General features: G+C 42.2%; 1 protein-coding gene across 1 annotated transcript in view; it reads left to right on the top strand.

The window, feature by feature from the left end:
- The window catches only part of LOC8043514 (sodium-coupled monocarboxylate transporter 2), a 93,758-nt gene that overhangs the window by 51,560 nt on the left and 26,479 nt on the right, over window positions 1–15,719 (top strand). The window contains exons 9-10 of the mRNA XM_042292809.1: window positions 558–667; window positions 6,527–6,594. Coding sequence (XP_042148743.1) covers window positions 558–667; window positions 6,527–6,594 — 178 coding nt within the window. The remainder of the gene's footprint in view (window positions 1–557; window positions 668–6,526; window positions 6,595–15,719) is intronic.

Here is a 15,719-nt window from a genome sequence, read left to right as displayed (position 1 = left end):
CATTATCATAGCTCTTTTTTATACTTGTTTTACCCCAAATAGGTGTTAGAATTGTTCTGTAAAAAAGGTTCGGTATCCCGGGTGGAAGAATAACCGCAAGATGAAAATTAAAGAGAATGTTGCAAAACAAAGAGCATGACCTAACCCATCCGGCATATCATAATAAAAAAAACCAAAAAGACAAAAGACAAAAAGCTCACGAACGATCATCGGTCAGCCAGCCACCGCTTCCAGCGTTTTCTCTTCTGCTTAGAACTAAACGTTCGAACACTTGAGCGAAATCACCGATGTGTCCGCTAATCTTAAGCGTGCTAAATAAAATGACAAATAAAACTCAAATGTATTCGACCCATATCTTAATTTCTGTTGTGAATAAATATTACCAGTTACGCCATATATAACCTAAATTGTTCACATGAAACAAATAGAAATATTTTACGTATGTAAGATACTATTTCTTCTAATATGGCAAAGTTCTGGATGCGTTTTATTACCCAGAAGTAATTTTAGCGCAGTTAGTTCCCTTATTGCCCCCTGACTGTAACTCGTCTTCACAGTACCATATCATCCATCATCAACTCTCAAGCTGGCGTTCTGTACATCGACGTGGTGTCGCAATATTTTGTTCTGACGGATCTTCAGGCTACAAGAGCTACAAAGGCATTAGGTATGGTACTCTTTACCAAATCAACTGTACGTTTGTTTTTCTAAGGCGCCAAAAGGTCAGTGTGCCAGGAGGAGGAAATATATATGTGAATGTCACGAATTTCATTAGATCCACTTCGCGCTATCACTTTGCATTGACTGTATTTGTTGAATGCACGAAATCATGTGCAGACGAATGTTTAACTATCAGTATTCTCCTGCCGGATCTGAAGTTCTCGAAAATGAGCCATTAAATATGTAAAACGAGGTTACCTGACAAAGTACCAGAATATTACACACGTGTGAATGTGTCTAACTGTGTAAAGTCGTTGTGCTTTTTGATATCCATGTGCAGCCATTTTAGGTAGCACACGAAAAGACAAGAATGCTTTTTCTGGATTTGCTATACGTGGTAACTTCTAAGTCTGAAAGGGTCCGATGCCTTTATCTTCTTTACCCACCTGCAAAGCAAACAACAAGTTTGAGGGCTCACAACAGTTATAGGTAATTTTGACTACGAATGCCTCTATGCGCGATATAACGACATGGCTGTAGCCTTTCGCACAGACCCACGCAACATTGACATAAAATATCGAACGTAACACATCTTCCCACACAGTAAACCTTAACAATTAAACTTAATATGTGCCAGAAAAAAGAAGCTATACTTGTTTTTTACCTTATGAACCGCAGTAAAAGCGTCCGGATCCTCGCGGAGCATTATTAATTTCCTGCTTTATCTCTGAAATTAAGGCACATGTAAGTGAATTGTGGATTAGATATGCGTTATGTTATCAAGACATACACCCCTCAAACGACGAAAGCATCGCGCTTTCCTCCGACAACGAAATCGTCTAAGAACTAATTCGCGCTGCATGTATACAATTCGCAACTCTTCCATTTAAAAGCGGTAGCTTTTTTTTAGGGAGAAAACAAGTACAGTACAGACCCTGACAGTAAGAAACGCAAGGAGCGGCACGTCGCGAACATCATATTACCGTTCCGCAGTCAATGATATTGCGGCAGGGCTAATAAAAACGCAGAAGAACGAGTTACAAAGATCTGTCACCATAATTAGCCGAGCCCTGTGCGTCTTGAACTCTGAGCAACTATTGTAGTCAGCGTCGCCTTCCAAAAAACATGCAATCGAAACTTCAAACCCCTAGCCTGTGGAACCTTATGCGTGTCTTCATGTTTTAAAAGTGTGCACACTCTAACATATTTATACCGTGCTCGTGCTTCGAATGCAAACTAATGTTTTATGAGGTAAAATGGTAGCGTTACTAGACTTCGGTGTTCACGTGTTAGAACGCGTTTAACGGAGGGCCCGAAACACTTTGCGTATGCCGATGCCACCCGGCAGGTTTGCCGGACCCCCTTCTACGATTAACATATATTCAGTCATTTTTCCCGCTGATTGCAGATGGTGAGCGGCAGAACGCAGTTGTTCTTTGCTGAAAATTCGCCCCTCCTTTCTTTTTCTTTTTCTGCTGATCTCCTAACTTTATGAAGCGATGCCAGTGCTGCGAATTATGCGTCATGCCTGCGTTCATCGCGGCAGATGTTCTGCACTATTGTGGCAACTCGCCTGGCACATTAATAATGTAAGAAGGTAATCTGGTCCATTAAAGAGGGTTCCCAGCTATAAAGAGCACAATTTGGAGTTTTTTACGCCTACATTTACAAAATAAAAACAAAAACTAAAATATTACATATAATTGCATAGAAAGCTATTTTCGGTGCAAAAATGCAAGCTGTTTCGTTTCTTTGTAAGGTTCTCTATTCGATAGTTACAGTAAACGCTCACGTCATCAGAATCTTTATTGCTAAAAAAATAATGAATGTAAATTCGGTCACAGCGATGGCAAAAATAACGCAAAAGTTAGAGTAAACCAAACAGGTAGGGTTCAGTCTTTGGTGTAATAAGCGTCTTTGCAAATATTTCACGTTCGTTTTTATTAAATAAGGATTCGTAGACATGTCCTAATGCACCTCACAAAACGCTCTCTCATTTACACAAATTCGACCTCCAGTATAAAATTCGGGGCATGCTTATCTATGTGCACATTTAAATATTATTTTTATATTAAAATCAACTATTCATTTCAACTGCATATCCGCTATGCAGGTAAAGGCTTTGGCATAACGATGACCGAAATAACTTAAGATATGTAAGCTACATGAAAAGACCAATGCGACTTAAGAGCAAAATATATATCAGTGTTATCGTGTTTCAAGACGTATACCTTATTAGAAAACAATGTATTCAAACAATATATAAGCACTCTATTGGCGCACGTTATTTATATCACTTGAGAACGTTTTCAGTAATGTAATATACATATTAATGCTACTCGTATGGATTTTTTGTGATAATTTTCGCGAATTTTCAGAGCGCTTTTCGACACGTCTGGTCAGTGTAAACAAAACAAAGTATACTCTTTCATACTCCTAAAATAAAAATCTACAATCTTGAGCACAGCAAGATGTCTAGTGTATTACCACTGAAATAATTGTTTGCATGTTAACATCTCATTACAACTGCGATTCGGGTCAGTTGGTTGATGATAATCTAAAAGAGCGTCAAAAATACAAAAGAAGAAAAGAAGGTTGGTAATACAGGGCACACTCTCAACCAATATGTATTGAAAAACCTAGCATCTATATGGCATTGGCAAAAGTCAGTGTCACCACTAATGGCGGTGTAGCCCCCATTGCAAAAAAGAGTCTACCCTTGCGAGGAGGGAGCCACCGCGTATTATGCACTCTTTGACCAATGGTAGCGGGACTTCTGGTGCACAGATGAATTCTGGTACTAAACTAAACCTTAAAAGCGCGTCAAATTGACTTCTCTTTTTTCATGTAAGTTATAAAATCCGCCATAAAATCAGCCGAGGGAAATTTGGAACGCGCTCAGTGATATTAGAAATAAAATTGTATTTCGTTTGTATAGATTAGATTACTTTCAAAACGTAAAAGTTAATAAAAAAAATCGCAAACATGATGAACCCAAAAGATTCCCAAAAATCAGTTCGGGAAGCTTTGTCTTGGGGGTAGAAAGCCTTTAAATTATTCTATGATATTTAAGCTTACTATGCTGATCAGAATTTACGAATTTGCTAAAGCTTTCAAAAATAAGCGTTTGACCAAGTATTAACGGGATTAAGTCAGTCCCTGTGGAACACGCTTCAAAGGCACTCTGTCATATTCTCTCACAAGTAGTTAACACCATTCTATTGAAATAAATATTTCCTAGCATATTAAAACTTGCAAGCGCTAGCCCAATATATAAAGGTGGTCAGAAAAATAGCCTCAACAATTACTGATCAGTCTCGATACTTCTAATTTTTTCAAAACTATTTTAAACTTTAATCAGCACTAGACTGGAGGAGTTGTTTTTATTTTGCGAACATTATACAACAAATTAGCAAAATCAATGAGTACAAATAAAGACAGATCTATGAAGACAACTTTTATACACTCGGTTTAAATTTCGTCTTCACAAAGGCCTTTGATACAACACAGCATCATATGCTACTGATTAAACTTTAATATGAGGAGGCATACCACTTGGCAGTAAAGATAATGAAACACTTTAAAGTTATGCCAAATGAAAAAACTGTATCCTCAGATATCGTACAAATACGACACCGAGTACTCCAAGGGTCACTTCAAGGTCATTTGTTATTTGTAGCTTATGTTAATGTGACAACAATGCGAGACTTCCAGAATTAATCTTAAACGCAGATAGTATTATACGCATTCTTTAATGCACGATCTAAATACATATACAGTACTAACAATGGCCAATACTTACCTGGATAGACTATCTACCTGATGAAAATGCAACAAACTACACCTAATGCTAAAACATCCCAATAGAAGGTTTTTTTCTGGCATTGACAATCAATATATCATAGTTCAAATATATTAATGTTGGTGGAGTAATTATAAAACAGGTAAAGGTGCAAAAATAATTAGGCATATGGTTGAATTAAAAGTTTTACTAGTCGACGCATATATACAAACTCTGCTTTGTATTATGAGGTGCAGTAGCTAGGATGTATATATAGATTTCATAAACTACTTCCATCATGATTAGAGTATTCTATAATGTTTTGCTTTTCTAAAATGTCATATGGGGTGTTAGTGTGAAGTACAACAACAAAGATGACCACAACAAAATAATAGTCCCCTTCATAGACTTACTCTAAAAGGATATACTAGATCAACGGCTAAAATTATACATTACTTTAAATTACTTTGATACATACGAAGGAGCTCCACCTAAACCGAAAGAGGATCAGCTCATAGCGAATTTTGAGGAAAATGATTAGGAAAAAACCTAAAATCCGAGCCAACTACGTCAGGCAACAATTTGATTACAAACGTGTTTTGTCGTACATCAAATGGAAGACCAAAAAAGCGTTCTATGTTCCTTTTCCATTTCCAAGCAAAATACTAGAGTTTCGGGTGAAGAGTAATACCGTGTTTAACCAGAAAACGTGCATATTTCAATTTGAATCAGAATTATTAGCGTCCTGATTAGTATTGTTTAGTATTGTTTAAATAGATCTAATGTTGCACAATAATTTTCATTATGCGATTGAAAGTTCCACTTTAATTTTGCTGATGTCCCGTTCCAGCGCCAAACTGCAACGGGAGCTAGGCAGGGGCCTCGAAAAGCGGCAACAGCATTTTTCTCTATCTCGCTTGATCTCTTTTCTTTTTCTTTTTTTTTTTTTTGTGTGTGTGAAAATAAATTTAACCCCTTAAGTGCCAAATTCGTTTTCCAAAAGTAACCTACAAGTGCCATATTTTTTTTAAATTGTTATTATTCTAATATTAAACATAAAATTTGAAAAGTTTATTACGCAAAAATCAGCGGAGGCGAAAAAAAATATTTGCCAACTAAAACGAGTGCTGCCATCTATGATCAGCTCCGTAAAACTGCTCGGACGAGGTCAGCTCGTCCGTGGAATTCAGGGCTGCCGAAAAAAGCAATGGAAAAGCTGAGCTCGTCCACGGCATTTTTAGCCAGAAAGTGGCCGGAGAGCTCAGCTCGTCCAAGGCACTTAAGAGGTTAAATCACTCGATAAAAGTTCCACAAAGGCCCAAAATGTCCTATATTTTGATGAAGCGGGTGGATTTACTGGTCTTCGATAATACCCAGAAGATTTAATCAACGGTATACATTTTATATACAACGTAGAATGTATATTACTCCAAAGTAATTATGACCCAAAATATACTGAACGTTATAAATTTAATAAAGAGGTTTTGTGGCCGACATCAGTACTACGGCAATCTTTTCCTGTGCGATGCGTAATTTGTGCAGGAACGGTTTGATCTATTTTCGTGAAACACCGTATATACTAAAGTAATCAAAAATAAAACTAAGGAATGTGACGGTTGTTTCTGAACTTTATATAAATGTAGTGTTTTGTTGGCATCTGCTTTGCAAAAACGTTTCTCGTTCATGTGAATTTAACAAGTGCACAACTACCAGCGCCATAAAAACAGTGCCGAAATGATGCAATGTATCTTAATCCTAGGATTATAGCCGGAAGCAACGAGCTATACAACGGGCGGACACCTAAATTTTGTCTCCTTATTATTCCTCATTAATAATACAATTAATTATAGAAACTATTACAACCTCATGAACTTACTTAACGTTAGCGAACTTATGTTTCACGAAATCTTATATTTTTTTTTTCTTGTAACGCTCTTCTCTAACTTTACACTATTTTCGTGAATACCAGCTTTATTAAACTCGGTGTTAGCATATACTTCTAATTTATTGTAAGAAAACTGTATATTTATAGGACCTGTTTTATTAACTGCATTTCTATTTCACTTCTACCCGATCTTCAAATAGCCTTTCTCGTCGGCATCATAATGACCCTCTGCAGTATCTTCATACCTTACCTTGGTTCTGCGACAAGGGTGAGCATAAATAATTGCTTCTGTATATTCGAAATCCTGCACGACTCAGACGGCACTTTGTACATTGACATTCATTTAGCCGGATGGTGGTATTCCTTCAACCTGTCCGGCGTGCCCAATCTAAATGAGAAATTTGGCCATTCTACTACGACGTCCGACCCTATACTTTTAACGTACACCGCATAGTATCTAAATGTTATATCAAGTGAAATAAAGTATGTTTTACTTATAGAAGTGTCTAAGAGAATAGGGACTGAAGGCATCTGATGTCGGCTGGCGAGGACCGATGTGTTTCCCTGTTCAGTACCGCAGAAGAAGCAAATTGGAGAAAACATTGTACGAATAAAAACGCCCGGATATACAAAAAAGAACAATAACCAATGACATAAATTAGGCACCTTATAAAGCAAGCATAGCACACGGCTATATATAAACACCTTATATAGATATATTAGAGCAAGAATATGGATTATAAATGTACGCGTTGTGTAGGCGTAAATATTTATACTCCTCCAAAGCCCTACTCTTTGGCAGATAGTGGTTAAGTTAAATGCCCTAAGGCATCTTATGCTTACCACAGTTTGTGTGCGCTCCTGACTATATGTAGTTTATAAATAAAAAAAAATATTTACCTATATTTTAATCTTGTTATATGTATGCTACATTGGAAGGCATTATTTTATTTAGCAGAGCAAATAAATTGCCAATTTTTGAGTTGGTTAATTTTTGCTTCTACAGCAATATTAACATATATGTAATGGAATATTCCTAAAATCATTCTCGATATAAAATGTCGGTAGTTTATCCCACATATTTTTTAATTCAAAGCAGAAGACTGGCAGGTGGGCTTGGCTTTGGCTTTCCAATGTAAAGGCAGTTGCTCAGTGTCATGTGATTGTTAAACTACGGTCCTTAGCCGGCATCGTGCAGGATGGTTTACGTGGCCTCTCAGCTTTAAGGTTCTGATCCACATGGAAACGGGTACGGGTTTGGATAGAATCCCTGAAATTCCCCTGCGTTCTGTAACGCAAGACGAACTTTCCTACGTGTAGACCTGCGCTGCGGTTTGTAGCACGTATTGTTGCGACATAATCCTATAGTTGGCTTAAGTGCAATCGACTTGGAAGGTTCTCGTTGCTCAAATTTCTTCAATTTTCGATCTTCTGTAGCAGCAGACCAAATTCCCTCGGGAGATGGATGTCTTAATCACAGCGTGAACATCATTTATACCGTATCACAATACAATGAGCCGCGAAGAACGTTACACGGTTCATCGCTAAAGAGGCCATACAATTTAGCCTTCGCTAACTCCTATGGTAACGGGACTATACGAGGTGACCTGCGATGCGATGGGAAAGTTGCCACGTGATACGTACAAAGTACTAGATTTGCTAAGATGGCTCGTGGCGTTCGCTGTGGTCCATCTTATAGTGAACCGAGTTAGCACCGTAGAAGAAACCCGACCGCGCTAGTCACAGCTGATTTTCCAATCGCTCATAGGATAGCCTTCACGGTCTTCGAGCGTCGTCATATTGAAAGCAAACAAAAAGCAAGTAGGAGATGGAGACCCGGCCATTCCCCCTGCCAAGCTCGGATATTAATGCCAAGACATTAACTGTCACATGAAACGAAGCCGGTGTTGTCTGTAGCAGCGAAAAAGAGCACCTAAAGTTCCATTGTCTGAGCGAAACGGCACCTAAATTCCCATTGGCTGCTACGCCTCATGTGGCTCCATAGCAACGGCGTCATCGTTTCTATGGAGCCAGCTGAACAGCGGGCGCCGCAGCCTGAGAGGGGACGCGTGTACGTGGTGGCCTGGCGTTATGCCTAACACGTTAGGCCTATCGTTAAGCTTTCAAGTCTAACGTCGCCAACCGGTACGCGCAGCTGTTTGACATAAAAAGTGTTTGGGGGGGGGGGGGGGGGGGCGGGTAGGCGCAGACTTGATGTTAGGTCTAACGTTAGTCCTAGCCAACGTTACTAAAAGCACTCAGTAGGGAAACTGAGAGACTGCTCTGAAAAAGTGGCACCGATCCGTACTCGGGAACCGAGCTAATGGCGACCACAACGCCGCCATTTCTCCCGCAGCGGCCACTCGATGAACTGCACGTGACTTCTATTTTGGCTTTAATCGGCCATTTTGGCGCCGAAAGAGATACGGTGGTAGGGGTATCAGGGGTGCCAACCCCGTCTCCCAAGCGGACAATCCGCGGATAACTGCCAAAGTTAAGGTGCGCCTATAGGTCGGGACGCACTACCTGAAATCACCACTGAGGAATGGTTGTATAAACACGTTATTAATTGTGCTGCAAAACCTTGCAAACTAAAGATTTTAGAAAACACCAAGAGCTCTTCATTTTGTACTAAACTACAATAAAAGTTAGTACAAAGAGTTTTTTCCGTTGGTTTTTACGCTAAAACATGCTTTCTAAAATCTCAAGGTGACCACAGTAAAGACAAATGATAAAAAGTGGCGTTGTTTTTTGTCGTATTTAGCTCGGCGTCTGTGGACGCCAACGGCCCAGATTTGAACGATGAGTTTCCCAACTGAGGGTCCTAGTAACGTTGGTCGTAATGTTACACTTTGGGGTCTAAAATCGTTAGCCGGTACCCGCAGCTAGGGCGATATGATAATAGTGAGTTTTAGTATTGCGTATGGGAGCAAACGCAAGCGCTGTGTGTTTGCGTTAGCGGTGCGTTCTCCACGCTGCGCATGCGCGAAGTCGCCACGCGTTAGCCCAAGGTTGCAGTTTGGGCTCCGCGCACGCGCAGTGTAGAACACGCAACGCGTACTTAAACGCACAGGGCTTGCGTTCGCTCGTATATGCAATCCTAAAACAAACTATTGACAGGACACGCCATTTTAGCCCGCTCCTAGCCGAGCTTCGCAGTCCCGCCGCCGCCTCGCCCAGCGGTGCAGCAGTCACCAGCGTAGGGAGCCTACGTACTCGCCGACTCCGTCTTTAGGGTGGTGACATCTCCGACCATTGCTGCCGAACGCCAGCTCAGACGGCCTCCAAACCTGACGAGCCGCCATCTTGGTGCCCAACTTTTGCCCGGAAAACGGTGCAAGGGTAGGAACTGACAGATATCGTTGGTACTGTGAATTTTGCGTCATTTAGTAGCAGAAAATGTTTTCTGTGATGATGTATGGCATTGTTTAAACTGAAAAAAGCGTTTTTTGGGCTTATTCATACAATAAATAAATACATGTTTCCTAGTGGTCACCCAAAAAATTCGTTACCAACTAAAATGGTCCGTAAAAAAGCAGCATGCAGTTTTGCTCAAATATGTATTTTATAGCCACATTTTCACATTAAATTTTCAAGTTGCTAATTTGAGTACAAAAAAAAAAAAGTTTTTTTTCTTAGTTTGTTTTTGTAATAGACTGAAACTTTTAATGGAAAGATTTGACTAATAAAAGACATATTTGAGGAAAGTTGCAAATCCATTCTTCAAGTCCTCGAAATTCGAGGCCTGGCCAGGTGCAGATCTAATTAGCTAGGACAAGAACGGTAACGGGGCTTTTCAGTTACGATCATTGCGGTGGGGGGGGGGGGGGGGGGGGGGGCGGGGGGGGGGGGGGGGTTGCCACTTCTGGCAGCACCCAGTGTCTCCGGCACTGACGTCGAGAGCTTCTGGCAGTGGGGCAGTCATCATTGTACAGGCACGGAAAGGCGAAGCTGCACGATTTATGTCGCTTGCACTGCCATGTAACGTTGGTGGTGATGGAATGGCTGTTGATCCATGAGCACGCTTTTTGGAGGCCTTTCTGTGTTTTGGGATGGCTGTAAAAGTTCATTAAACTTGTCAACATCAGTATTCATGCATATGCATTTTCAAAACACTGAAAAAACACGACATTAAAAATATACAGGCTTTCTTTATCAATCCTTAGGTACCAGATAGAATACTATAAAATAAATAATAGAGCCCTTAATTTGTTTCTAAAATATCGCATCAAAATGGCTTCCCACACTATAACAATATTTATGGTTACAAGAGAAAAAAAAAGGATGATTAACTAAACACCATTGCTTGTAATAGGGCAGTATACCAAGCTTTGGACTTAAGTTGTCTAGACCAGAGCTACGCAAAGTGAGCGTAGCGACTCGCCAAACTCCTGGGCCTCAAAAAACCGCTGAAGAAATGCATGTGCGCTATGTTAGCAGAGAAATAGGTTGTGAGGGTTTAACGGGGCGGCATTCAGACACTTTAGAAGTTACGGACCCAAATTGTTTGCGCATCTCTTGTCTAGTTGTTTTAACTGTTTAACATCTAACCATCCTGGCACTGTGAGAACCTAGTCTGTCCATATTTATATTTACGAAGTCTACAAAAGATGAGAATATAAGACGGTAGTTCAGAAAGAATGTTACATTAGTCATGCATTGTATAACAAGAAAATGCTGGGAAAGGATGGAGTTTTAAAATATTACAAAAAATAAACTCTTGAAAGTTCAGGAGTGTACTCAAAAAGACTTCTGAACATGCATACACAATATTGAAACTTACCACGTTAAGGAAAAAGTGTCGGAACAGCATCTGGCCTCAGTTTTTTTAACCTGTCCTGCCAGTCTTGCTCGAAACTGCTGTCCTGAAAATAAAAATAAAAAAGGGCATTTTACATAAGTTAGCAAGTATTCCGAAGATAGCACTGTGCCTGCTCGTTTAGTGGACAAACACTGTAAACAGGATTAGGAGCGAACTCCATCCTCAACGAAATTTTTGAACACACTCACGGTGCTTACGTGAGGACTGCTGTCGCTTCGTTTATCTAGCATTAGCCAAGCGATGAAATAGAAAAGGTATTACTGGATCGATGTATCCAATACGCGCCTACATACGGGACTCAGTCAAATTATTGAACACCACCTAATTTTTGCGAGGACCTGAATTTCTCAATTTGAAATCCATCCCAAAAACTGTGCCCAACAAATATTTCCGGAACCTGAACAAGTCGAGAAAAATCGAGTTCGCAAAAACTAGATCCTTTTCAAAATGTTTTCAGAACCCGTCTTTAAATATAAACCCTGAGCCAAACCGTGGTTCGCAGCAGTCTGCTAAACGAAGTTCGTGTTTAATCTTTCTTTATTTTGCTCTGGAGTGCCGCGGCACGGCGGAAAGGCAGCAGCCCGTACCATGGAGGCCCGGGGTGCCGCGTCTAGTGAACATGATAATGTGATGAGTATATACATGTATGACGAGTATGTGCATGCATGATGCTCGTATTTCTGTTTCCCGAAAAAAACTTGATAATAATTATCGGTGCATTCAAAGCGCGTTTGCTAAACAAGCATGCAACAGCAACGCGCACGTCCTGCGATCAACGTGCGCCGAGCTAAGTCAGATTAGGAAAAGGCACGCTCTGTCTCAGCCTGCCGCGAAGGCACGAATCTGGAACTCGCGACGTTACGTGCTGCTCCCGAGACAACCGGAAACGCTATACCTTCTTGCAGAGTGGCGCTAAACATTCCACTCACATCTGCGATCAAGGTACAACCAAACTTATACTGACGGCGCAAACACGAGCAGCTGCAGTGGGTTCCCAAGCGTCTCGTTTGACTTGCGCGAGCCAGCATTTCTTTCGAGTAAGCCTACTCGGGAAGCGGAACATACCTGCAGTAATTCGTACACTGCAAAAAACAGCCAGGCATTTCAGCTCCTCACGCCTCTCTTGCTACCACACTTCTCCGGTGCGAACGACTCCGCAAAACACACCGGCACCAGCCGGAGACTAAAGACGGTGCGATGCCGGTAGCGACTGTAGAAGCCCGGCTAGCGGGCAGTCTGGGAACCAAGATGGCGCGGCGCCTGCTGGTGGCCATGGCAACAATTAATGCCTTGGCATTAATATCTGGCAACACTGGTCGACGGCATGCGGCGGCGAGCGGTGTGTCAAAGGATGACACCACCCTAGAGCCGGAGTCCAAGTATGTAGGCTCCACACACCAGCGAGCCAGGGCGCTCTGCGCGGCGCGCCGCCGCACCCGCTGCCGGCGTTGCGGCCGCTTCTGCTCTTCTCGGCGCAGAGGATGCTTCCGCATTCCCTACTCATAAGAACTGCTTAGCTGTCCTCGGAATTTTTTTATATCACGAAGTTAGAGGTATAGGTAGTGCAACGGCTTTAGAAAAAGGTGCTTCACTGACTTCCTTAGTAAATATTACATGAAGAAAATATAGAAACGTCTGAAGATATCCTTCTTAGATTGAAACCGGCACACTTTACTCGAAATGGTGAGGTATGGCGGAGCTAGATTTATAATGAGGCCGTGGAAGTTAGGGCGTTGCAAAACAAAATATATATCACGTTGCAATTCTTTCTAGGATACGTGAGAGGTTACTGACGCAAGTGTTCGCAAAGATATTGTGAATTATCTCTGTCTGGTCTGCTACTAAGACATCATGAAATAGAGGTCTTAGAGTGTTCGATCCTTTTTAAGGAACGTCTTTGGGTGTCAACCGATGCAAAGAGATCCTAAAGTTATTAAAATTTTCCTCACCGAGATCCTCAAAACTTTTCTAGGGAAGCGGGGTTTATAAAAATATAGCTTGGTTCAACTATTTTACACAATAATTAATTATGTATTCTGTCGAACATAATTAAAAATTTTAAGGTGAACATTTGAGAGAAGTGTCTCTGGTTGGGGAGCAACAATAATAATAAATAAGATATACACCAACCAAATCCTCGTTTAAAGGCAAAACCCTACGTTTCAAGACCAGCTTCGTCTCGAAAAAAAAAAAATGTCATGCCCGGACTGCCCCGTCGCATACATCGGGGAAACGAAGAACTTTCAGGAGAGAATCTGCCAGCATAAGAACGATGTTAGAAAGTTCGACCATGAACGAAGCGCCGTAGCTGAGCACTGCGACGTCAAAACCACAAAATTGACTTTGCCAACACCAGCATCCTGGCTGTTGAGACCAATCCCAGACATGGACTTTTTATTGAATCTTGGCACATACAAACAACGCCAGAAAACATAAATAGATCCCTCGGCACTCTGCCGACCGGCTACGTGAACGGACTTCGCCACCTCACCGATGCAAAAAGATGGACACTGCCATAGAAGAAGAAGAAAACAGATTACTGCTCCTCAACGGCCACAGCCGCAGTCAATCCCTGAAGAAGAGACCAAGCTGGTCTCGAAACGTAGGGTTTTGCTTTAAACGAGGATTTGGTTTGTGTATATTTTATTTATTATTATAATTTAAAAATTGACCGGCTGAACCGAAAAGATAAAAAAGAACAAGATAGCCGTTCTTTGTAAAATTTAAAAAAAAGTGTAAAACTGATACGAATGAATTTTGTGCAGACGTACAGTGCCATGAACGCTTCCACAAATAACTTAACACGCACGCATAAGAAGAATCTGTGTTAGTTTCTAAGCGTTGGCATTCTCTTGCGATTAATAGGTTTGCTTTCACAAAAAAAAAAAAAAACGGCCTGGCCCCGCCGGGCCACGCGTATTGTAAAGGTCGCCACGTCGGCTGCCTGCGGGAGCATGTCGTCGAAGTGGATGGTGTGGCACTCCCTGGTTGGCGCAAGTTTCCACCTCACCCGCCTGGACTGGGACCCTAACTCGAATTTTTATGGCCTCTTCGAGTCCCATTTGGGGGACACTTTTGCCCGATGCTTGGGCGCGGTAATGCTTCTTGGAATTTGGAAATAAGTTTGCCAGATGCCCCAGTTGAGCATATTTGGCATTGGCGAAGACACTCGTCACCGCGGGCGACGAGTGTCTTCGCCGCGGTGACAGTCATTTCTGTGTGTGTGTATATATTGCGATTGTAAGGAAGCAGGTGTGTTTTGTTGAGTCGATTACAAAGAGCACCATTCGATTGGAAGTGGCAAACAGCGCAACAATCGACCTGGGAGGCTCGGGAATGCTACCCACTCTCCCTGTCGGCTCCGGGTGTATCCTCGGGCACCGCGGTAAAGTGGAATACCCGTCTGGACAGTGAACGTCCCCTACTTCTGTGCTCCTACTCTGTGCGATCTTCCTCTGCCGGTCTGCCCCTGAGCCTCCGCTGTCCGTGACGCGACAGCGATTGAAGACAACAACCACCATTTTTGGTGCACCGCGGCCACGTCGAGACAGAATCCATCGCAATCGACCGACTTCCGGTACTCACACGCATCTGCCAACCTCGTCGTACCGGACTGCGTCCAAACGCGATATTGCTCCTATTCATCTTCTTACGTATTCTCTGTCTTGCCCATAGATACTAAGTTTCTCTTGTATGCTTCCACCTGATGGAGACTTTGTCTGTATTATCTTTTTACTTTGTCAACAAATTATTAGCATTTTAATAAATATTTCTAGCGCTCTGTTCGTCACGTGCCTTGCATTTGTCCCCCCGCCCCTAGAGCCCCCAGACTGTGGGATAGCGGGCGACCGAACCCTCTTGCGGTCCGTGTCGAGTGCGCTTCCTCTCGCGCTCCGCACCGGATCGTGACATTTTTTGGAGTCCGTGACAGGACGCCCATTTTTCGGTGGACCGCGGGACAGAGACGGATTTTACGAAAAGCTTTTATGCTTAAAGTCCTGCAACATTGCTGTTGGAGTGACGGTTGATGCAACGCAGTCCGCGCAATTGTTCCAACACTGCGTGTGGCGCACAGATGGAATGGGAGAAGTAATTATCAGTGGGAACTCAGCTAGGGGTTGGCTGGAGCCGACTTAAAAATGTATATGGATGAGGACACCCACAGGGTTGCTGCGAAAGAAGCTGCCAATACGGACGCCGCGCTGGATGCCGCAAAGAAAGAACGGGTTTTTGCTAAGGAAGACGTAGAGTGATAAATTGAAATCTTAAAGCTTAAGATTCAGTTGTAAAAGGAAGAAAAAGTTAGCGAGGCCAGTAACGTGTAAGAATAAAGGCACGAACGAGAAGGGCAGAACGCCTTGGACTTGAGCCCCAGTGAACCCCTGGTAGAGTTCGATTAAAAGAAATATGACTTGGACGCGTACATCCGAAGTTCGGGGCTATAGCACTCAGCCAGAAATGGCCCGAGTGCCCACGGGCGACCGCGCTCAACACCTGCCTGACCGGAGAGGCTCTCAGCGTATATGGACGCCCAACGCCGGAGGATGCCGCAAATTACGGAAAAGTGAAGG

Source organism: Ixodes scapularis, unplaced genomic scaffold (genome assembly GCF_016920785.2).
Source record: "Ixodes scapularis isolate PalLabHiFi unplaced genomic scaffold, ASM1692078v2 PGA_scaffold3__209_contigs__length_174095766, whole genome shotgun sequence".
NCBI lineage: Eukaryota > Metazoa > Arthropoda > Arachnida > Ixodida > Ixodidae > Ixodes > Ixodes scapularis.
This window is presented reverse-complemented; position numbering and strand designations above follow the sequence as displayed.